We start from the raw sequence: 23,188 nt of genomic DNA, 5'->3' as shown, positions 1-23,188 counted from the left end.
CTTTCCCTATCCTTAGATTGAACTGATTTATTTTTTTCTTGTGACCTTTCTGCAGTGGACACAGGAAACAATTTTGGTTACTATTTTTTGCTGTTAGTGTTTTCATATCTTCCCTAGGCTTTTTTTCTTCAAGATGTAATTCAGTTTCTTCAGCTTTCTTATACATCATATTTTATTTTGCTCTCATAAGGTGTTTTTCTCATTTACAACTTTCTGTAACTGTTGTGAAGAACCTAGTTTGAAATATCCCTCCCTCTAGGTTAACAGTGAGCTGTTGACTCATGTTCTCGGTCTTCAGACAGTTGCAAATCCACCAAAGACATGTCTTAGTTAAGACAGACCTGTCAAAAACTTTTGAAACACAATGTATATATTGCTTTCACCTTATCCAGTGAACTATTAGCTATATCAAAGACTAAAGCAGTGAATGATCTTTCTGACTTTTTATGATGTGTACTCCTAATTTTAAAAGAAGAAATGCCTATGTTCCAAGTTCATTGACTCAAAACACTTCTGTTACACAAAGTAAATTACTTGAAGTACTTTAACACTCTTACTTTTCGTTTCAATCATCCATTTCAGCCTTTGGATTTTGTGAGTACAAAGAACCAGAATCCACACTACGAGCACTGAGACTGCTTCATGACCTCCAGATTGGAGAGAAGAAGCTGCTAGTCAAAGTTGATGCAAAGACAAAGGCTCAGCTAGATGAATGGAAAGCAAAGAAAAAAGCTTCTAATGGGGTACGTATATAATATGTGACTTGTGTTATTTTGGCAGGAGGGCAATGTAACGTACTTGCTAGATCAGATTGTGAGTGTGTCTCTTAGTTTCTGTTCTTGTCTCTGCCCTTAATTCATTTTAGGATTTCGCCAGAATCACATTAATGAGTCTGAAGATATGTTGAAAGGCAGTGAAGTGTAAGCTCTTAATACACCAGCATTCAAACTTATCTGTAAGCTATAACTGAATCTCTAGAATTAATTCTGTAATTCATTCTAAAGTGTAGTAATATGTGCTATACCTTATCATTCTGGTGCTTCATTTTTGTTTAGGAACTCTTAGAAGTATATAAACTCCAGAAGTAATTTTTACTCTGTCAGAGTCTGTAAATCATCTGTCTGAGGAGCATTGGAGTTTCCCCTCCACTGATGATCTTCTGGAACAAATTAATGAAAAGGAGAGAAGTAGATCATTCAGTAGATGATGCAGTTATCAGGCAGTGGGCAGCTTACAGACATTTAGTAGATGGGGAAATTGGTTTTGTACTGTCCCTTTCTAAAGCTAGGGATCTGTTCTGTAGTAATTGCAGATATTTGATATGCTGAATTCTTGTGAGATACAAAGGTACTTAACTGACAAATTTGCATTAAAATTATTTTTACCTATTCTAAAATAATATATTTCACATCGCAATCAAGTTGTTGGGTTTGGTCTCGTACTATTTTAAAGTTCTGCCTATTCTCTGTAAAATGAAGGTGAGAAGATGATCTTGTTCAGAACACTAAAAATACTAGTTACACTATAGCAAGGCAATTTTTGAAATTTCAGTTCTTAAAGGTATGCAAAATACAGTGGGAACACAAGTACTTTTATTTCATTTTTTTTAACCATAACTAGAGGCATAATGATGACTCGAAGTACTTGATACATTTTTGGCTGTGTACCCAGAGTATGGGATTAAATGCAATGGCTCAGGAAAACAGAGTACTAACTTCATGTGTTTTGAATGGAGTAATGTTTTAGGTGTTAAACTAGGTAAGGCTTTGATTTGACTGCCCCTTCCATTCCATACTTCCTTATTTCCTGTTGGCATCACCTGTAATACTGTGCTTCACAGCTTATATTGTAAACAAGCTTAAAGTATCAGTGGAGTTCTAATACATCTCTAATGAATTTTGTTTTCTGTGACCTCCTGTGAGTTACAGTCAATCCTCAGGAATTGATTGTAATAGAGCAGAGAATACTGTTTGTGGCTTTGGTGAAGACAACAGTATGTGCCCATTCAGTTGAACTGTAGAGTGAGATGAGCTCCAAATGTTTTTTTGTTTGTGGTGGTGCAAAGAAAGCCTGTGAATTGCTGAGGGATATTGATGCAGCATATTGTAATCATACTGCTTGCAATTCCTTTCATACTATCATTGGTGTGCTGGTGCCACTCAGATCCAAAAGTTGCAACTTTTTTTTCTTTAATCTTTTTTATTAAGAAGTAAACAGATACACTACAACACAATTTCTTATAGAGACACACCAAGCAGACTTTTATCTAATTAGCTCCTCTACCTGATCACTTCTCCCTGGACCTCTTCAGTTCCACTCCCTGTCACTACCTTCTAGCTCTTTTCAGCCTACTCCTCCTTTGCCTGGCAGCCTCTTCAGCTCCAACTGAATCCTCCCTCCCCCTCATTCTTAGCTGCTGCTCCATCAGACCCTTCCCTTCCCCTTACTCCACCCACCACCTATTGCTTGACGGGATACCCAGCTGGATTCTCAGGTGAGATTCCATTTTTTTAAAAGGTTCAAGGGATCAAGAGGTGGGCTACCTGGCTCAGTATGCAGACCATTGTTCTACCCTTTCATGTAACACTTAGTGAAATGCACTTCTTTGCGTGTGTTCCCTTTCCTCCCTATGAGGTGGAAAGAGGCAAAAAGAAGAGGAACTACAAAGTAATTGATCAATAATAATAATAAAATGTTTGCTGTGCAAGGAGTATGTTCCCTAACAATGTTTCTTTAATACAGTTTCACCATTATAAGTTGCAGCTTGGAAGTTATAGGTAGACATTTGTATTGCATGGCACTTAAGTAGAAGGCTTTGAGGAACTGCTGTTAAAATGATGTGAAGTTCTGGAGGATACAAGGCAGAAACTTTTGACCAAGAGCTGGACTATACTGATTGCCTTTCTGTGAGCGTGCGTGCGCTTTCTCTTTTCCTGTGTACCACCTTAATCACCATTTATCTGTTCTATTTTATTACGCAATCCTACACTTCCTCACTGCAGCCATTCACATATAAAACTATATGGTCCCTATGGAATTGCCAGTGTGAAAAGATCTGACTAAAGTAATGCAATTGATAACTACTTGTAGGTGGTTTGGGTTTTGTGGGGTTTGTTTGGTTTTTGTTTTTTAGTAAAAGCTGTAGGGGCATGAATGAGATGATCAAAGGTGAACTTCTGGAATAAAACTAATATTATTCTCAATTTGTTGATTCCTGTTACTTTGCCATTTTTCCTTAGAACACCAGACCAGAGACAACAAATGATGATGACGAAGCACTGGATGAGGAAACGAAGAGAAGAGATCAGATAATTAAAGGGGCCATTGAAGTCTTAATACGAGAATATTCCAGCGAGCTCAATGCCCCCTCCCAGGAATCTGACTCTCACCCCAGGAAGAAGAAAAAGGAAAAGAAGGAGGACGTATGTGTTTTGATTTTGGACAAACCAGATTTTTCTTCAACTCACCTTTATATAATGGCCAAACCTTGGGCAAATACTTTAAACCTAAACTTCTGATGAGAAAACAAATCAACAAGCATTGATGTCAGCAGTTTCATTTTTTTAAACTGAAAGCTAGTCAGTTATAGACACCATCCCTTCAGGATGGTTTAGACATCTAAGCACCTAGACTTCTTGGAACAACAGGTTTGAATCTGGGCAGGATTGAGCTGACCTTTCATCCCTCTGAAGGTGGAAATACTGAATTTAGTGCAGTTTAATCTGTGTGTGCATGTAGGTTTTTTCAGATGAGAACTTAAACTGTAAAGAGTTCCTGCATACTGTCTATTGCCATTGAAAGACGCCAGGGCACTTTTGTAACGGCAGGAATTTGCTCTGGTAGATTCTGACAAAATTCTTCTCTCTGCTTGTAGTATGCATTCTTGTAGTGTGCTTTGATCCAACTGGTTGCAACTGTCTGTCCAGATGTGAAAGCGCTACATTAGTTGTTTATATGTATACCTCACAAGCCTTGGAGGGATCCTTCAGGGATGAAAGGCATATTGTAATCTTTCTGAGATTACAAAATCACTTTCACATGCATATGTCAATTTGGCTGGATTTGGTCAGCTGGTTTTCATATATTTTGTAATGCAAAAAGCCCCTGTTAAGTAGGAATGCATGTTCTGGTTTAGACCTGCTTCTATGGATGACCTTGTTATGGAATAAAACAAACTGAAGAAGGGGGAATAAGAATGAGCAAACTCAGACTTAGCTTTTCCAGCCAAATTTCTAACCATGGGAAAATGGGCTTGCACACCTACCATTCTTCACCTAATATGAAGGAGATTGGAAAGTTAATTAAGATTTTTACCCACTTAAGTCTTCTGCAAAGTACCTATTCCAAGGCAATAATGCAGTTTCAAATGCTTAATGGGGTTTAAGTGTGGTGCAAGAAGCAACATCTCCCTCAGGGAGCGAGTATATCTTCCCCGCAACATTGTTAGCCATGGCTGACCTGAGGTATAAGAATGCTGAGCTGAGAATTTGTTTTTCTTTCCTCTCCCTCCTTTTGGGAGAAGATGCTTTCTTGGATGAGAATTTACAAATGAGTCACTGTCTAATGCTATCAGCTGTATTTTTTTTTTTTGTTACAAGCATTGTTACAATGTGTATTGACCTGTGGGTACATATATATATATGGCTGTGAATAATGCCAGGTAGTTAAACATTGTAAGAGTCTGTTGCAGTTTTGGAAGAACTGGGTGCTAAGTATGTCCCTGGGACAGAGGGATATTCTGCTAGCTCTGTATGATGTAGAATTTGACCAATCTGAGCTAGTAAAGTAGACGAACAAGCTCTTTTTAAATGCATAGCACTTGTGGGTTGAAATTACACCCCATCATTCCTCCCATATTGGGAAGGAGGAAAAGAAGCTTTGAAGTTGCCATCTTTGGCTTGTGTGGATAGAGGTGGGAGTGAAGAGATGGTCCTAGCTCATTGCTCTCCTGCCCTTAAAGGAGAGGGGAGAGAAGGGCTGTGGAGGGTGGGGGTAAAGAGATGGATGCAGATATATGGGGAGGAGGGGGGGATGGGGAACCCTGCCAGCTTTGGGGCTGTTGTCCCCTGAAGGGCTTGGTGTGAAGAAGACTCCAGCTGGTGTTAGCAGCAGAGTCTGCTGTTAGTGCTTCTGGATGAAGGCATGACTGATGGGGGGGAGTTGAAAATGTGTGTGGGGAACTGAGAGTGAGTGGAATCTGGTTTTCAATTTCAAGCACGGGGGAACCTCGCTAATTCGCACTAACTGTTAGTTAATAGGTGCAATCTACCAAATTTTGCGAATTAGCGAGTAAATAAAATCAAGACATACCCACCGCAAATATACTGATCATTTTATATTGGCAAGTGTAGCTTAGTCTTGTTTATGATGCTACTGTAGCGTACTAATATCCTGTAGTATACTTACAATTCAGTGAAGTCTTACTAATATGAGACCTCACTATGTATTTTAAGTAGTTCAGAGAAGGGAGAATTAGCGAGGTTCTTCTGTAATTTTGTTGAATCAAAGAAATGACATCACAGCAATACAATATTGCTTTGTAGTACAAACATACAAAACATTGTTTTTCAGAGTAGTGTGCAATCTATTTTTAAAAAAAAAAATCTCCGTGGATTTTTCCGCAGATTTTCCGCAGATTTCCAGTGGCCCCACTGATACCTTATCCACTCATCACCAAGGTTCGTTTACATTGTAGGTTTTGACAATGACTATGTTTACTGCTAGTTGCCAGATTTGTGACTCTTGTCCATCTGATTTTTTTTTTTTCACTCATTAACATCAGACTGTCAGGTTTGGTACTGCAGAAGGACTTTATTTATCTCTTGCAAGACTGGTTGAAAACTTCTAACCTTCAACTTTTCTCTTGTTCTCCTGTGTCTGTACAGATGGCTTTTAATGCTTTTCCTCCTGTCCCCCTTGTTTTTTAGGAGGATATAAATGCTATAGAAATGGAGGAAGACAAAAGAGACCTGATATCAAGAGAGATCAGTAAATTCAGAGACACACACAAGGTAGTATTCTTGTTTTTGCACTTGATACAAATTAGGCTTTTACAAAATCCAAAAAAACCACTATTATAAAATTTAGCATTACATTGCAATATCACTTAAAATGATGTTTATATTAGGTTTAATATACATATAGTTCTTTACAAGTCAAAAAAAGACAACTACCACGTTAAAGTGGCCCTTGACATCTTTATGCTAAGAATTTGATTGCTACTGAGTATTTTGCAGTCTTCTCACTTTAACATGAATAAGGGCAACTTAAGTTTCTACACATACATTAAGTCAAGATATTTATAACTGAAGGCTAAATGGGGCTGCAGTATAAGACATACACTTGAGTGTGTTTCTGTAGGTAGATTTGTAACATAATCCAAGATTTTATGAAGAGTTGAAACGTGAATTAAATTTAAATCTTTTATTTTAATAGTTCTAAGTTAAGAGTGGGGGAAGATTAAAACTAGGTCAGTGGTTACCAGACTTACCAAACTTTAGATGCATGGAAGAACTGTAAATTCCCATAAAGCTAATCTATTCATTGACCCCCACCATTATGATAGAGATCATATGGTGACTAATGCAAGATGAAACTCACAGCTTGGAAAGTAACATGGAATAGGATGTAAGTATGAGCTTCTGTTTTTTATTATACTTATGGATGCCCCCTCAGAAAAATATGCAAAGGGGTAACTGGCTTGGAAATGTTTGTGCACATCAAGTCCCACCTCAGGGTTCCCACTTACAGAAGTTTCTATTAATGCTAGTGCATCTGTGAATGTTTCTGCTCTGGAAAATGATACTTGCGGATAGTGAAGCACAATTATGCATGTAATGTTCTTACTTTAATGTTTAGCTTAAAGTTGGTATTATTTTTTCCCCAACAAGACTGGAATGGTCCATGGCCTAGGGAAGTATCAGCAAGCTCCTCGTTTGGCCACACACTTATTTCAAAATACCCCCAAATCAATGTTAAAGAAAATGTTGAAGGTACAGCAAGGTGAAGTATGCCCGTGTTATTCAGCTTTACCACATGCAGTCACTGGGAATGGTACCATGTTTTCACACAATTGTATCAATGTAAATGCAAGTGACTACACATTATTGTATATACACGTATCCAGTTTTTCTCTTGACTGAAGTTGTGGGAGATAAAAACCTGGGGAAAATTCTAGAAGTCGTCATCTGGAGAAGCTCAGCAATTGAACATGAAACTGGTCAGTGGTAAAACGTCAGTAGAATTGTGTTAAAATCCAAGCCCCAAGTCATCACTGGTACTAGAGATGCAAACAAGTAGTATGTTTTTGGGAAAAAAACAAAACAAAACAACAAAACAAACAAAAAATGTGCTTCATTGTTTCAGAAGCTGTTGGGCATTTTACTGCCTTCAATCTGTATTATTGTGGGGGGCTATTTTGGATTTCTTAACATTAAAAATCAACTGAAAGTAGTTATTGTGTATATTGGATATGTTTAAAAGGGGCTGTTGAATCTTTAGCAGCTGGCTAGTGAGCACAGTGAACCTTTGCATGTTTTTGGTATGAGTTTATAAAACAATAACCACAGACTGTCAGGGTATCAGCATTGCAGGGGGCGTCCATTTACAGCACGGACGAGTCTGAAGAGAGCTCAAGGTAAGATTTATAATTCTTCTACCTGTTCATTTCTGTTCATTACTTCAATATATCTGATACTGTTCCCATCCCATTACCCTTTCAGATCCTCTTATTTAGGCTGATAGAAGTTGATGAGGTCAGATTTTGATTACAAAATAGACCAATTTATTTTTTCAATTGGATTTTAAGAAAGCGGACCTACAGAATGGATTTTAATACACCAAGGCTTGTGTGTGTGTTTACACATGTGCAAATATATAAAAACAAACAAACAACCCACTCTCTTTAAAACTTTGTGGCAAGAAAGTGATTTCTCAAGAGTGGCTAAAAAGCAGGAGTTCAACCAAAGAAATTTCTATTGGAACATCTAAGATAACCTGTAAGTATCAACCACTTCAGTATGTAAACTTTTCTTTAAAAGTATATGAAATTTGAGGTAAGTTGGACTTTTAGAAGTTGGCAACCTAGTTTAATATCTGACCATACTGAGGTTTGACACTGTAAAGCCCCTGTAAAATACAGTCCTTTAGAAACTGGTTTTCAGCCCAGTGTATATTGTAGAATCGAAGTTTTGTTTTTTCATATCAGTTTTCTACCAATTCCTACCATTTTTAGTCCCTTTTTCCTTTTGTGATTTCAATGTATCCAACATTGGTTTGCCTGTATTGTGCTATCAATGCAGTGTAGTTTCACTGGATACATTAATCACTAGTGAATTAGCTTTATTTCTGTAATCCTTTGTCGGTTCTCTGGTCCCTGTGCCTATGGCAGAAGAATACTTATCAGGTAAGATTGATTTTTAAAGTTGTCTTAAATGCTTTGTTTAAAAGAAAAGAAAAAAAAAACGAAACCAGAGAAAATGCTGTTTTATTGTTCCAGTTTTTAATTTCATTTCAGTGATGGGTAAACGTGGAGCCAAAGGGGATAAACCTGTTTATTCTGCTCAATATTTGTTCAAAAAAGTGGTATTCTGGCATCCATCAGGTTGAAATTTGGTATATTTGGTTGTTATTTGGTATATTTGTGAACCGTGTACTTGCTCTTCCTCCCAGAAACATAGCTTATAGGCAAGGTTAATCCAGTGTTGGCGGTCCATGTCCTAGCACAGCATCTGTAAGTTAACACATAACAATTGCTTCCAAGGATGGATTTATCTATCATTCTGTTGATGTATTTTCTATTGTCTTATAGGAATTCTGGTCATAGGAACTGTTTCTAATTGAAAAAAAAAAAAAAGTGGCAATTTTGTACAATTTTTAGTAAAACTGTAGCAGGTAACCCTTTAGTTTCTGTGTTTCAAAAGAGCTATTTCCAACCTTTTTTTAACTCTCTCCATCTTGCAGTGGTGGAAGTTAAGGATTCCATTCTGCAGAGTCCAGTTCTTACCAATGAACTTTTAGAACTTTTTTAGGGAGGGAAAAGGGGAAAGGTTGCAGCTTTCTTCACTGTTTAACCATATGTACCATGTGTAAGTGGATAAATTTCTTTACCCGAGTTTTAATATAGGATGGTTTTGGTCTGCCAAGACTTTTTGGGAAACCACTCACTGTCCCAGTAAGCATTCCACTGAAATATATTTTCCTAGTTGAACAGAATTAATTTTATCAGCTAGAAGTTCACTTTGCTTGTACCCAAGTGTCTTATAGGGCCGATGGAATTTGTGGCCCACCTGAATCATGACTGGCAGTGCACTGTGTATGTGCAGTTTAGTCAGCGTCTAGTACGAGGCCAGCCCTACTCTGCTAAGGTTGGAGATTGCTGGTCTGTGTAGATCTATGCTTTTGCACGAAACTTAGTCTTGTGATTTCTGCATTTTGATTTCATACTTATGAGTTCCAAAAAATACCCACCAAACCCTATTTAATATTTTAAAATCAGTGGCGGTTTTGGTATTTCCATTACCAGCCTTGTGTGTTGCGCCGGGAATATCCAGTTCCTATAACTACAAAAATAACTATGAAAGTTCTCTTGTTGGTTTTTAGAAACTGGAGGAGGAAAAAGGCAAAAAGGAGAAAGAAAGACAGGAAATTGAAAAAGAACGCAGAGAAAGAGAAAGGGAACGGGAGCGTGAACGAGAAAGGAGGGAGCGTGAAAGAGAGAGAGAGCGTGAACGAGAGAAGGAGAAGGAACGGGAGCGTGAACGCGAGCGAGATAGGGATCGTGACCGAACTAAGGACCGAGAGAGAGACCGCGAACGAGACCGAGATCGTGACAGAGATCGTGAAAGGAGTTCAGATCGCAAGGACCGGAGCAGATCAAGGTAAATGCACTTGTTGCTATTTATTTCTGCTTTTCCTAGTGCTGTTGACTAAGTGTGTATGATTCAGCAGATCAGCTGCCATTCAAAAGAGAATGGTCCTTTTGGAAGATCACGAGTAAAAACAAGAAATCAAAATTTTAGAAAATGTATTTGCACAAACTGGAAGGATACTTGATTCCCTCCACAGCACAGGAACATAAGAACTGCAATATGCATTAAGCAACCACCCAACCATGACTTAGCATACTGGTTTTATCTCAGACCTCATTATGTTTTCATGGGTAGCTTTATTCCTACTTGAGGTTCTCTTATGTCTGTGGTATCTTTTAGCATAGGTAGGTTTTGCTTTTTTCTTTGGTATGTGGGTATTTGGTTTTGGGTTTTTTGGTTTGTTTGTTTTTTTTTTTTAAGAAAAGCAAGGGGATTCTGTTCTCAGTCAAACTGTAAATAATGATGTCAGGCTCTAGATGCTGCTTTTTCCCTCTTCACTGTAGAAAAAACAGCCATTTCATTTTAAGTCATCTTGTCAGTAGGGTTCAAGTTGTCTGTAAGCCATGTAAACATGAAGGATTTCTTAAGCATACCCTTTATTTGTGGGAGTTTTAGCTGTCATTTATGGAGAACTACTAACACAATCTGGTAAGAATTGCCATGTGCTCATGCTTAGTTTCAGTAGACATCACTATCTAATGGTTAGTGCTCAAACAACTACTTTCAGATAAATGGGTTTTTGAATGTGTTGGAAATACTGATTTTTATGCCCATTGCTATGTCAGCTAATCATCTTGTACAACTGCAGAAGAATAATAACTTGCAAAATGCTATAAATAATGCATTCTGCATTTGAAGTTAAATCATTTGATTGAGTGGAGAGGAAGGCTCTGTACTTAATTTTGGACTTTTTCCTTTCTTCAGAGAAAAAAGTAGAGACCGAGAGAGGGAACGAGAGCGGGAACGGGAGAGGGAACGAGAGCGGGAACGGGAACGGGAGAAGGATAAGAAGAGAGACCGAGAAGAAGATGAAGAAGATGCCTACGAACGCCGAAAACTAGAGAGGAAACTGCGTGAAAAAGAAGCTGCATATCAAGAGGTAGGTTTGGATTTTTAAGGTTCCTTAAGGAAAAAAATTGTTTCTGAGAGGTGGTAATAAGTCTTCTGCTATAAAATATGTCATTCCTTCTCCCTCTTCTTTTCCTAAATACATTTTTAATCTTTTGACTACGTGGATTGGGGCAGAATATGTGAATCATTGTCAGAACAACTTTGGACTACTTATTCTGGCATTTTAAATTATAAATACATTTGCTTAATTTTAATGCAGTTTGTTTTAAACAATAATCCAAACTAACTTTAGAGTAGTACCACTGTTCTTAACGTTCTTGAGATTGGAGTGTTTGTGTTTTCTTCTGTTGTAGCGTCTTAAAAACTGGGAAATAAGAGAACGGAAGAAAAGTCGAGAATATGAAAAAGAGGCTGAAAGGGAAGAAGAAAGAAGAAGGGAAATGGTAAGTCTTATAGTTTTACTTGTAATTTCCTCCCTCCCTTCTTCTTTGTGGAAGGACACTTAGAATGGAACATTCTACTGCTATCTTTATGGATAGTGATAGAGCTCTCATTTTGTATAAATACCATGTATGTTTTTATAAATAATAAAAAAAAGAGTTAATAGACTTGAAACAGTATACCAAGTGGGAGTACTATTCAGAGTCTGGAATAAAAAGCGTAGTGGTTTGGTTTTGTGAAGCCAAAAGAAAGAGGCGGCAGCTGCAAAATACTGTGGTTTCATGCACTATCATCATGCACTATTATATCTATCTGTAACCTGTATTTGTGTCACATTTGTAGCAAAACCTGTATGTTCCATGTCATGGAGGTGAAACTAGACCAGTCATTTTACTTCCAACCTGCTCATGTGCCTGAACCTTATATAATATAATATTCTTTAATGTACCTAAGAACTTTGTAAATTTCTGTCTTTAATTCATTAGTTGTGAAATTACCGCAGTTTTCAATGTAATGCTTGGAAGTTTTGTCTGAAAAGACACCATTGGAAGACGGATACTTCTGTAATCTCATAGTTTTGTGCTGAAGCATAAAGAAGTTATTTAAAATTATGATGGTGTTATTTCACTTCATAATTGTCCCAGAGAAGGAGAGAAGATATGAGAGAATTTTAAGTAGGAGATGGATTGGGAATTGCTTCAAAGCAAAATATGGAAGGAGACACAGGGAACGATGGGGGTGGGGTTAGAAAATACACTGTTTTATGTGGAATCTATTTTTTTCTCCCTAAATGCTTGAGATGGGGGGAAAAAAAATGTTTGACTCAAGGTTATTTTCTTTCATGATCCTCCTGGATGCTGGCTGTGGATGGCAGTTGTAGAGAACAGTGTTAAGTTTTGTGCTCAATTTAGAACCGTAATCGTAATTTGTTCCTCAGAGTCATTAGTGTAGAAATATCTTACTGTTGGTTTAAAGATACTGCTTGGATACGGGTTAGAATGTCCTGATACATATTCTCCTTAAAGAACTGCTGCTTTTTTTTCTTTTACATTTTGGGGGTGGGGGGGAAGGGAATCTCGCCTCTCTATCCCCCTTGTCCCCTTCAGTTTTAGGCCTGTGCATTAATACACATGGTTTGGATTAGTAACACAGCAGGAGAGTGCTTGTCCTAGAAGTGTCCATTAGATTTGTTTCTGTGCATAATTAAATCTTTTTTAAAAAGCACAGCTTTTGAAACAAAACAATACTCGTAAAATACACTTAATCTGCCATGTTAAAATATCTAATACAGACTTGAGGATCCTGTCCTTCAAATCCTTTTCTTTTGTGATGTAAAAAAAAAGGGGGGGGTATATTTAAAAACCCTTTGAAATGCTAATAGCAGAACAGTAGTCAGAGACATGATTCCAGTGGACCTATTGGATGTACTATCTGCTATTGAATATATGGTAGCAAGTTGACAGATCCTTAGAAGATGATGCAATTCCAAAACCTTCCCATTTTCTGTCTCGAAAAATCTGTATTTTTAGTTTGAAGCATAGTAGATGTTACATTAACTTACTAGTAATATTACTAAATTTTAAAACCTTGGAAATAAAGCCAGAAATCATTTTATAACATTACTTATGTTTCAATTTCTTCCAGGCAAAAGAAGCCAAACGGTTAAAAGAATTCTTAGAAGATTATGATGATGACAGAGATGATCCAAAATACTACAGGTGTGTCTTTGTATTGATTCCTAGCAATAAAAATCTTCATTGTTCATTTCAACACAATTGTGGGGTGGTTTGGCAGAGGCTTATGGAGTTTATATTTGACTGATTATGTGGCAGTGTAAGGGTCATATAATTATTTAAATTATTTCAGTGTCACTTGGTAAGTGCCAGAGGGAAAAGGGGAAACTCCTTCTTGCTGCTTGTTAATGCTTGGGAGTAGCTGCGCCTTCCTATCACTTAACTGGTGGGTGAGGCAGAGCAGAGGTCAGTGTAATGCCAAAATGAGGTGGTGGGGGTAGGGAGAAGGAATCAAGTGTGCCTCTAAAAAAATTCACTACAAGGAAGCTGTAAATTGTACGAAGAACAAGCTTGTTAACTCTGTAAAGGAAGGGAAAGATCCTTCAGCATGGGACTAACTAAAATTTGCATCAAACTAATTTAGCAGAACTGATTCTTGTCAAGTAAAAACCTATAAAATAATTTTATTCTTACTCTAAGAAGATTGTCAGTCACATTCTCTACATCTGTTCAATGTGATGAGGTAAATTCTGTATAGTGCTTTTGGGAACTGGAATCTTGGATTGCTCTGTTACTAAAACAGAGAACACCAGATGCTTTTATGAATCTTATTTTCATTTAGTGGAATATGAAAATTCCACTAAATACCTGTGTCAGGTATTTCTTGTGTTGTGGTACAAGGTTCTCATGGGAATGTTCTTTGAAGTATAAAATACGTATCTTTTGTAGGGGTAGTGCACTTCAGAAGAGGCTACGAGACAGGGAGAAAGAGATGGAAGCAGATGAACGGGACAGGAAAAGGGAAAAGGAAGAATTAGAAGAAATTAGGCAGCGCCTTCTGGCAGAAGGACATCCAGATCCAGATGCAGAACTTCAGAGGGTAAGTAGCTTTTGGTCTGACAGGGGGAAAAAAAAGAGCTCTTGGTATTCTGGTGGTATTGAGCAAAATTGTGTGAGAGATCTGACGGTTAATATTTGCTGTGTTCATTTTTTCTTAAAAAGAAGTCCAGAAAAGCAGTAAGAACACTGGAAACAAAAAATAACTTTGCAGATCTATATTGGGATGGAGTTGGAAAACAAATTTGGATTAATCAGTATTTCTGATTATAATGGCAGTAGCTGTATGTATTTGTTCTTGACTAACAGAGGCTTCTTTAAGAAACGGAAGATCCTTGGATTCTTTTCAAACAGTGCTGGTTTTGAGAGAACTTCTTTTTTGCTAATTGTCTGTTTCATTGTAGATGGAGCAGGAGGCTGAGCGGCGTAGGCAGCCACAAATAAAACAAGAACCCGAGTCTGAGGAGGAAGAGGAAGAAAAGGCAGAAAAAGAGGAAAAAAGAGAAGAGCCGGAGGAAGAGGAGGAGGAGCCTGAACAAAAGCCCTGCCTTAAACCAACTTTACGACCTATCAGTTCTGCCCCATCTGTTTCTTCTGCTAGTGGAAATGCCACCCCTAACACACCTGGTGATGAATCTCCGTGTGGCATTATTATCCCTCATGAAAATTCACCTGATCAACAGCAGCCTGAGGAGCATCGACCAAAAATAGGACTTAGCCTCAAATTGGGCAAGTTTGCATTTTATTTTAATGTTCTGCATGGGATCAGAATGAGAAAAATGTCAAGCTGAGTAGCCACACAGTTTTCCAAATATATTTTATGTTTTGACGTACTTGTATCAAGTTGTTGTTATCCAGATGCTGTGCTTGATTTCTTTTATCCAGAAGATACTTCTTATAGATCTGTCTTCTTCCAAAATCTGGAGCGGAAAAACGGAGGGAAGTTTTGGCATCCTCAAGGCTTAAATTTTTTAGGAATGCTCTGAGCTGGGATTAGTTGAGGGGGAATGCTTTGTCACCTCTAAATCTCTAAATCTCTCTTTCAAAAATAATTTCTACTTTTCATTGATGTAAATGTATGTTAGATTTAAGCCCTAACTACTTCTTATGTTTATTCACAAAGACCCTTTTAAAAGAAAAGTGAAAATTTGATTATTTTTTCTTCCTCTTAGAGTATGTCCTGGTTTCAGCTGAGAAACATATAATTTATTTCATGCTATAGTGCTCCCTCAGTGAGGGTGCTAATTGGTTTCAGGGCAGAGAAAGACCCTGTCTTTCAAAAATCTTGAACAAACTCCGTTTGAGATTTTGACCTCTTTTGCCATTTTCGTAACAGAGTTTGAGAGATTAAAATGCTGATGCGAGGCAGTCACAGACATTTATATAACATACAAACTGATACTGCTCAAGAAATGTGTGAAGAGCAAACTAGCTTCAGCTGCAGTTTTTTAATATGTTACTCTGTCTCTTGGGGTTGTAGGTGCCTGCAATAGTCCTAATCAGCCCAATGCTGTAAAAAGGAAGAAGCTTGCTGTGGATAGTGTTTTCAATAAATTTGATGATGAAGACAGTGATGATGTGCCCCGGAAAAGGAAACTTGTCCCCTTGGATTATGGAGAAGAAGATAAAAGCAACATCAAAGGCAGTGTCAATACAGAAGAAAAACGCAAACATATTAAGAGTCTCATTGAGAAGATTCCCACAGCAAAACCAGAGCTCTTTGCTTATCCTCTTGACTGGTCAATTGTGGATTCAGTAAGTTGATTTCTCTTAACCATTCACAAAAAAGCATAATTTTTCCAAACAAACCGTGGAATTGAATAGAAAAACAACATTCCTGGGACCCCAGTGGACTGGAGCATCATCATCAAATGGAATCAAACTTGAGCACTGTATTTCTTGTCCATATATAATACCTATTATGAAGTATGCCTGCTTATTTTTGTTTAGTCTCTCCTGAATTGTTGCTACAAATTGTCTAGCAGTTTTATGCAAGGGGGGAAAAAAAGGTCCTGTAAAAACATGTTTGAGTGGGTATCAGAATGTGGCTGTCACAGATCCAAATTGCTAAGGGTTATCTCATCGATAGCAAAATGTATCTTCTGCTAAATAGTTGTTTGGGTCTTCTAGCTGCCTATCTGGCAGTATTGTTTCAAGACAGTAAAGTTTATGGAAATTTTTTTTTTTTCTTTTTCTAGACGCTAATGGAACGTCGAATTAGACCGTGGATCAACAAGAAAATAATAGAATATATTGGTGAAGAAGAAGCCACACTAGTTGACTTTGTTTGTTCTAAGGTTAATATCTTCCACTTCCTTTGTGAAGGCTGGGTTTTGCTCCCTATTTAAGCTGCAGCAATGACTGCAGTATCTGTATTTGAAGGCTGTCTGTTTTTAGCTTCTGTGTAATCTATGGTAATTGTCAGCAGAGACAGCTGGTGTACTTGTAGTCAATATGTACCCTAATGTTTTACAAGTTACCTCCTTTAATGCTTATGCACAGTATGTACATGCTAGATGCTCTCTGTTACCTGTTAGGTAAACACATGGAACTGGATAAAGAAATGAGCAGTTGACAAGAGCAGCTGTTTTAACTGATAGTTTTATCATTAGATTTCAGAGTGAATTATCTCATTGGCCATTAACATTTTTAACTTAAAAATAGGATTTATGTGAATTGGGGGGGGGGAAAAAGCCAGTAGCTTGATTTTGCATACATTTTTTGATTAACTAGATAAACTTCTTATAAAGTGTTTTAGATGCAGTTGTTGCTTTAGTAGTGAGCAAATACTAAGATTTTTAGAGTTAGCATTAGAAGTCACTGTGCTGTACTTTTAGCCATTGCATGACTTGTTTAAACTAAACTCTGCATAGCTGCTTCTGTCAAATTACAAACTAAATTCTATTAACTTGAGTCTTTAAATCTGTCACAACAACTATGGCTTTTCATCAACAGGGAATTTCAAAAGCTCTTTTCAGCTTTCACAGTACTCATGTTAATGATGGCTTATCTTGGTTTACCTTTTAGGGCTACTGTATGAGAGGCAAAGCAAGTGATAGTCTTGTGGCACAGGTGGTTAGTAGAAAGTGAAAAGCAGAAGTTGAATATTTGCCAAGCTTAAATGATATATATAAAAAAATTGCTATTTTCTGTTACTGAAAGACAACTTACTTGGTTTGGGAAAAAAAAATTTAAATACTTGAATTGAAATAACAGGCAGATGGAAAATTCAGCTATGAAGAGTGATACAGGGAGAATTTTGTCTTTGTCTTCGATTAGTAATTCATTGTTGAAGGAAGGGGAGCTTATTCCTTAAATTAGGAGAGCTTAATTGGAAATGCAAGAATAGCCAGCAAATACAGAATCTGTTGAGTCTCTGGAGCTTCCTGGAACTTGTTCCTCAGTAACTAGCCATAAACCAGCACTCATTATGATGGAATCTGGAATAATTTTTGTGCTGGCTAATACTGGGACCTAATTAACTGCAAATACTTTTTGCATGTGCAAAGCATTCAGAATCCTTGAGAAGTAACTGTTTTTTGTCCAAAGATGTTTATATATGGTTTACTCTGAGTTCTCAGTCTAAAAACACTTGTTTCTTTCAGGTTATGGCTCACAGCTCACCACAGAGCATACTGGATGATGTTGCCATGGTAAGCAGAAATGCTGTAACTGAAACACTTTCTACATTATACTGAAGCTAATCATTTCTGCAGTAGGAGTCCATAACAGAAATATCTGGCGTTCACAGAACATGCATAGAAAACATGGATTAGATATTAAGGCTGTTCTAATAAAGAGATCGTGCTAGCAAAGGCACGGTTTTTCAGTTACAGTATCTAGGTAGAAATTACTGATGTCTGTTGAGAATTTCTCAGTATTCAGAAATGTGTAACAAAGATTCTGCCCCTAACAGTAGAGGTAAGAATCAACAATAACAGAACTGTATCAGAAATACAAACTTATTCCTTCTATTCTTGTAACTAGATTTTTATAATGAGTGGTTTAGTGGGTCTATTCCTAATTAATGAGGAAAATGTGATTTTTCTCTAGAAGAGTAAAAGCTCTTTTTTGCCTGGTGTTGGAAGAGAGAAACTTTATGAAATAATGCTACTGTTTCACCATGTTCTCATACACTGAAAGGTGAATAAAAACTAATTGTTTGCTCTCTTCCCATAAAGAAACTTGGAGGCAAAGTTGGTAGGAGCCAGATTCACAGTGGAAGTTAGTACATTGTTCTTGGTGTGAGCAGTAGGTGACCCGGGGAACTTCCTGAGAGATCTTGTGCATGCTAAAAGTTTGCACGGATTCAAGAAAAGTCTGGATAATAAGTGCAAGGAAGATAAATCCATCAAGGTGTTACTTAATAAATATACAAGGAAGTTCAAAGCTGAAAATGAGCAGAGACTAGGAGAGAATTAAGGGAAATTACCACATAGGTATGTCCTGTTCTTACAGTCTTCCCAAGCCTGATGTTTCTCTGCCTCTTCCCAAGCCACTTTTGGAGACTAGAATACTGATACTTTTATCTTTTAGTGCTCAGCAGCTGCATTATACAAGTATATAATCAGAGCCTAGTCAAGTTGGATGATAAATGCAGGGCAGACATTCACTGAAGTTTTATCCATTGCCTCCCTCAAAGGCTTAACTTGGATTACACTACCTCCACTTCATAGTTCTGATGTGTCTGGAATTAGTTTTTATAATTGGAATGCCTAACCTAAAAATAATCTATGAAATGTGTATTTCCTACAGGTACTAGATGAAGAAGCTGAAGTTTTCATAGTCAAAATGTGGAGGTTGTTGATATACGAGACAGAAGCGAAGAAGATTGGTCTAGTGAAATAAAGCACTCTCCTTGCTTCTAGGGTTCCATTTCAGTTTTGGGCTTTTTTTTTTCCCCATCATTCAAAGACTCTGAATTTTCTCTGTTCTCAGAGATTTGAGACCTGTATTTTTTTATGTAGAAAATGTGAATTTTTTTTGTCCTCTGCTCTGAGGCCCCCTTTACCCTTCTCAGTTAGCTGTCTGAATCCTGCATTGGTTCTCTTTATAATTCACAAGGTACAATTACCGGTATGTTTTATAAGCTGCAGATATTGTACACGCTCTCTGATAATTTTGTTATATTACTCTTGATTCTTGTAAATATTAAGAAAAAAAAAAGCGCCCTGTTTTGCAAAACATTTGCACTTATGTGGAACTATGTCAGTTACATCAGATGAAGACAATTGTTTTACTGCAAATTTATCAGTGCTCTTTTTTTTTTTTAATACTCTCCCTCTTTTTATTTAAGGAATAATCAGAATACAATTTTAAAAAGTGGCTTGAGCTGTTTTCATAGAACAGTTTTGTGTGATCATTTGGTCCCCTCATCTGACTCTGAAAAAGGAGTTTCCTCAGACTTTTGATGTGAACCAGCAGTAGTCTTGGTACTTTGCCCATTTAGAATTACTAATGAAGCTGGGAAATTAATCTCTTGCAGATGCTCTGCTTCTTTCCTAGTAAGTGCAAATTGCAGGAAGTTTTTTATTCTTTGCTCAGTTAAAACAAGAGCAGGACCTCAATTCAATAAGTGCTATTTAATGATTTTTTTTTTTAACCTAGGATATCTTCTGCTTAATTTCATTTTAGCCCTTCCTTGTTATCCCTTCTGTTTCCAAAATAATCAGATTAATTTTTTTTAAAGAAATTATTTTTTAAAACATTTTTGTAGTATTTAGGAAAAAAATACCTGTTTGGATGTAACTGACCATAGCAGTTGACAAAAACTAAACCATAAGTTTTCAAACAAAGCTGAAGTCTTGTTTTCATCCATACTGTTAAACTATCCCCAACTTTTGTTTTCTACTGTAAGCAGTCTGTTGTCCACAAAAAGAGGGCGATATTTTCCTGCCTTGTTTGTATGGGTTTTATAAATAGGCTGTTACGGTATAAATGATGAGATGTACTGTAAACTGCATTTTTTATCTCATACCTGGGTAAGAAGACAAATTGATAATGTGCTATGAGCTGTTTTGATTGCAGGAGGACTGTATTGCAGGGAGCAAACTGTCTCAAAAACATTTTTAATTTTTAAACACAATTCTTAATAGCAAACAAATTAAGTAAAGGTGTTCCAGTATCTCTACATTGTATTTAACTGAAGGATACAGGTTGACCTGTTCAGAAAACATAACTGTGACCTTGAGTTACTAGTTCTTTGTATCTGGAGAGGACACTTGAAAACACTGTTCTTAAATGGGATCGTGTAAAGGTTCCACCATGTAAATATTTCAGATATTAAAAATGTATATATTTGATTTAAGGGCTGACATTCTTTTGGAGTCTTGTATGGCATGCAATTATATTTAACACTGCTTTCTGAATCAACAAGTATTCACACATTAGGGGTGGGGTTTTTTTAAAACTACCTCCTGCTTTATGTCAGGTGATTAGCAGCCTGCAAATATGTTCTTTCTCATCCCTGTAATGCAACACACCACAAAATGTTATTTTTTTAACTTGAAGTGTAATGCTCAGATGTTATGTTGTGCTTCACTGTGTGTGAGAATGTTTTTACGTACTTATACGCTGCAACCTTCCTCTTTTTTCTGCAACATGACATTACCCCAAGAAATTACTTCCCCATTCTTCCCATACAGTTTTGCATCAACATTTACAAAAAATTTTCCAAACTCTAAATAAATTCAAAACTTGCTCTTTGTAGTAAATGCAAAGAAGAGTGAGAGTGAACTTCATGAGTGCTTTTTGTCCTGCTAAGATGGCATTCTCACTGTCATTATTAGTTAAATAAGCTAAATGTGACAAATGCGTTGTAATGCTGCTCTGTGACAGATTGCCTGATATCCTTGTTGAGATTCTTCAGTGAAAGCTCAAGCTGTGAAAATTCAGCTTATTTTCTTCAGCCCTAAAGCTATATATTCAGCTATTGCATTATTTATGGATTGGGCATAAGCTTGTACTCTTCCTAAGGAGGCTGAAGGTGTCTGGGTGAGGAACCATCTAAAACTTAAGCTGGAGTGTTAAATATCCAGGTAAGTATGTATTTAGAAGCAGTTGTGACATACTAAAAAAAATAATTTTGTGGAAGTTGAGGTTTTCTTCAGTAGTGGAAGGAGGAAGGAATGTTGACTATAGCATCTCTGGCTTGGCTTATGCAAATACTTCAACAAATTTTCCTCTGAGAATGTAAAATGTTACCTTATAAAGTAACTTCTGGTGTTTACCTCTTACTCAAATTAGCGTTATTCTCAGTGATAACAATATATTTGCGTCTCTGATGCTGGGGAGTAGAACACAATGTACATACGGCTGAGAGGTTCTTAATATTGAAAGTAACTTTCCTTTGTTAACTGTTAAATTTGGAGAAGGAAAAAGCCTTTTTTTGCCAACGTTACAACATTTTACTGTCTGAATATGCAATTTAATACACACTGTGTGTTATGTTAGTGAATGCACAGATTAAGAGTATAATGAGAATGAGGGCCATTAGCAAAGTATTTATGTTGCCAGTGGGTATTCAGTGCAGCATGCCATAGTATGTTCCATTCTTTGATGGAAATGTACTTCAGAAGTTACACATGGTGCATAGAGGGGAAAAAATGGATATACTAGTCTTGATCTGGGCTTTATTGTGGAATGAGGCTTTATACCTTAACCTAAACACATGCTGATGTCTCCTGTTAATCATTCTGTGTAACTGCCATTCTGTGTTACTTGGAATATGTGAGTACAAAATATAAAGTATGATTGTTTTCCTGAGCATGCACTGAAAAGAAATGCGAAACCATGAAGAAGTGAGAGCCATTACCGAGAATTATATATTTTTATATTACCTTTAATTTGATAAGAGACTTTTTTGTTCTGAGAATATTTAACCTGTTCACATACTGGTGTGGTCTTCCTAATTTTGGTAGTTTCCTTCCTCCCTTCTCTTTTTAAACAGGAGCCTGGACTAAAAATAACCATCTAGCTAGATGATTGCGGCTCTAAATGTGGGCAGGGGGAAGTCCCCAAACAGTAAGTTTAGTTTCTTACTGAATTCCTATTTCTTACTACTAATGCTTTCCTGTTACTGAGAGGGAAGCATTAGACCTTCCATGCTTTTATGAAATGGAGTTGCTAGCTAGCTACTTGCAGGAGCAGTATTTCAGAAAGGGGATATACTTAAAACTGGAAGCTGTTGACTTTTACATTACAAGAGGGTCACACTTTTTCATGTTATATACATTTTCCTATGTAGGAATGTAGAATGTCATACATTCAGACTGACAAATTAGTACACAGCCATGCAGTGTGAGCAGCGCTAAGGTACTGTTAGTAACTATTTTATCCTAGAACAAACTGGTATCAATAATATAAATAGTCTGGTACAGCTGTATGTCCATGTTTGTTGGGTTTTTTTCTTAAAATGATATAGTTTTATTTGGTTAGGCATCACTTTTGGTCTAAAAATGGCTTCTTTTAAATGCACTTCATGTGCATATGACCTATTGAATCTTGGCACTTGTATTCAAAATGCTCCTGTAAAACCTGGATTTTACGTGCAATACTTTTGTGCCACTTGATTTTCCCACAGATCTTCCTGTAGCGTAGCTGAATAGTGCAATATAACATCTGTTTGAAACGTGCAGAATTACATGGTCTCTCAACAGCTTTTACCTTTTTGCTTGTATTTAGAACGATTACATGTGTCATAGCATTTCCTGTATGTTAGTAACCCAATTAGGTTATGCATTTTTTAAAAGGGAACTGTTGGATTACTGGTCATGTACCATGGCTAGCACGTAAGTTTCAGGTTTGAAATCGCCTGCCTTTCTCCCACAATGGGAGCCTCTACTAGAGGCTTCTTGAAAAGATGCCACATTGACTTTAGATTACGGTTTAGTACGGTTTTTATTTTTAAATTCAAAGATCCCCTCAAGTTATTTTCATAATGTTCGGGTTTTAATTTTTTTTTTTTGTGGGGACATTTTAAAACAGAGTTACTAACTTATACATTACTTGAATTCAAAACCAAGACGTGTATTTTCTCTTTACTTGGTAACATCTCCGACCACGTTCAACAGGCCAAGCTCGCTTTCCCTTGCAAGCCTACTCTTGGCTGAGCACGCAATGTCCCACCGCCCCGCTCATAATTTGTCGCGCTCTTTCAGTTTTTCCAGCTTTTGGTTAAGGGCAACCCTTCAGCCTCTTCTTGCAGGACTCGTGCCTCCGCGCCGTCGGTGCGTGCCG

The 23,188-nt window shown here is 37.1% G+C and overlaps 1 protein-coding gene across 2 annotated transcripts in view; it reads left to right on the top strand.

Annotated features, from left to right (window-relative positions):
* Nucleotides 1-19,122, top strand: part of RBM25 (RNA binding motif protein 25) — a 24,812-nt gene extending 5,690 nt beyond the window's left edge. Inside the window, exons 5-18 of one of the 2 annotated variants that reach the window (XM_010291563.1) lie at nucleotides 583-743; nucleotides 3,240-3,422; nucleotides 5,625-5,678; nucleotides 5,928-6,011; nucleotides 9,601-9,878; nucleotides 10,794-10,968; nucleotides 11,294-11,383; nucleotides 13,026-13,099; nucleotides 13,844-13,994; nucleotides 14,356-14,680; nucleotides 15,432-15,706; nucleotides 16,150-16,248; nucleotides 17,557-17,604; nucleotides 18,707-19,122. In XM_010291563.1, the coding sequence (XP_010289865.1) occupies nucleotides 583-743; nucleotides 3,240-3,422; nucleotides 5,625-5,678; nucleotides 5,928-6,011; nucleotides 9,601-9,878; nucleotides 10,794-10,968; nucleotides 11,294-11,383; nucleotides 13,026-13,099; nucleotides 13,844-13,994; nucleotides 14,356-14,680; nucleotides 15,432-15,706; nucleotides 16,150-16,248; nucleotides 17,557-17,604; nucleotides 18,707-18,799 (2,090 nt within the window). In that variant the 3' untranslated portion in view covers nucleotides 18,800-19,122. The remainder of the gene's footprint in view (nucleotides 1-582; nucleotides 744-3,239; nucleotides 3,423-5,624; nucleotides 5,679-5,927; nucleotides 6,012-9,600; nucleotides 9,879-10,793; nucleotides 10,969-11,293; nucleotides 11,384-13,025; nucleotides 13,100-13,843; nucleotides 13,995-14,355; nucleotides 14,681-15,431; nucleotides 15,707-16,149; nucleotides 16,249-17,556; nucleotides 17,605-18,706) is intronic. The other variant, XM_010291564.1, reaches the window with a different exon arrangement.
* Nucleotides 19,123-23,188: the final 4,066 nt, after the last annotated feature.

This window comes from Phaethon lepturus, unplaced genomic scaffold (genome assembly GCF_000687285.1).
Source record: "Phaethon lepturus isolate BGI_N335 unplaced genomic scaffold, ASM68728v1 scaffold50217, whole genome shotgun sequence".
Classification (NCBI taxonomy): domain Eukaryota; kingdom Metazoa; phylum Chordata; class Aves; order Phaethontiformes; family Phaethontidae; genus Phaethon; species Phaethon lepturus.
This window is presented reverse-complemented; position numbering and strand designations above follow the sequence as displayed.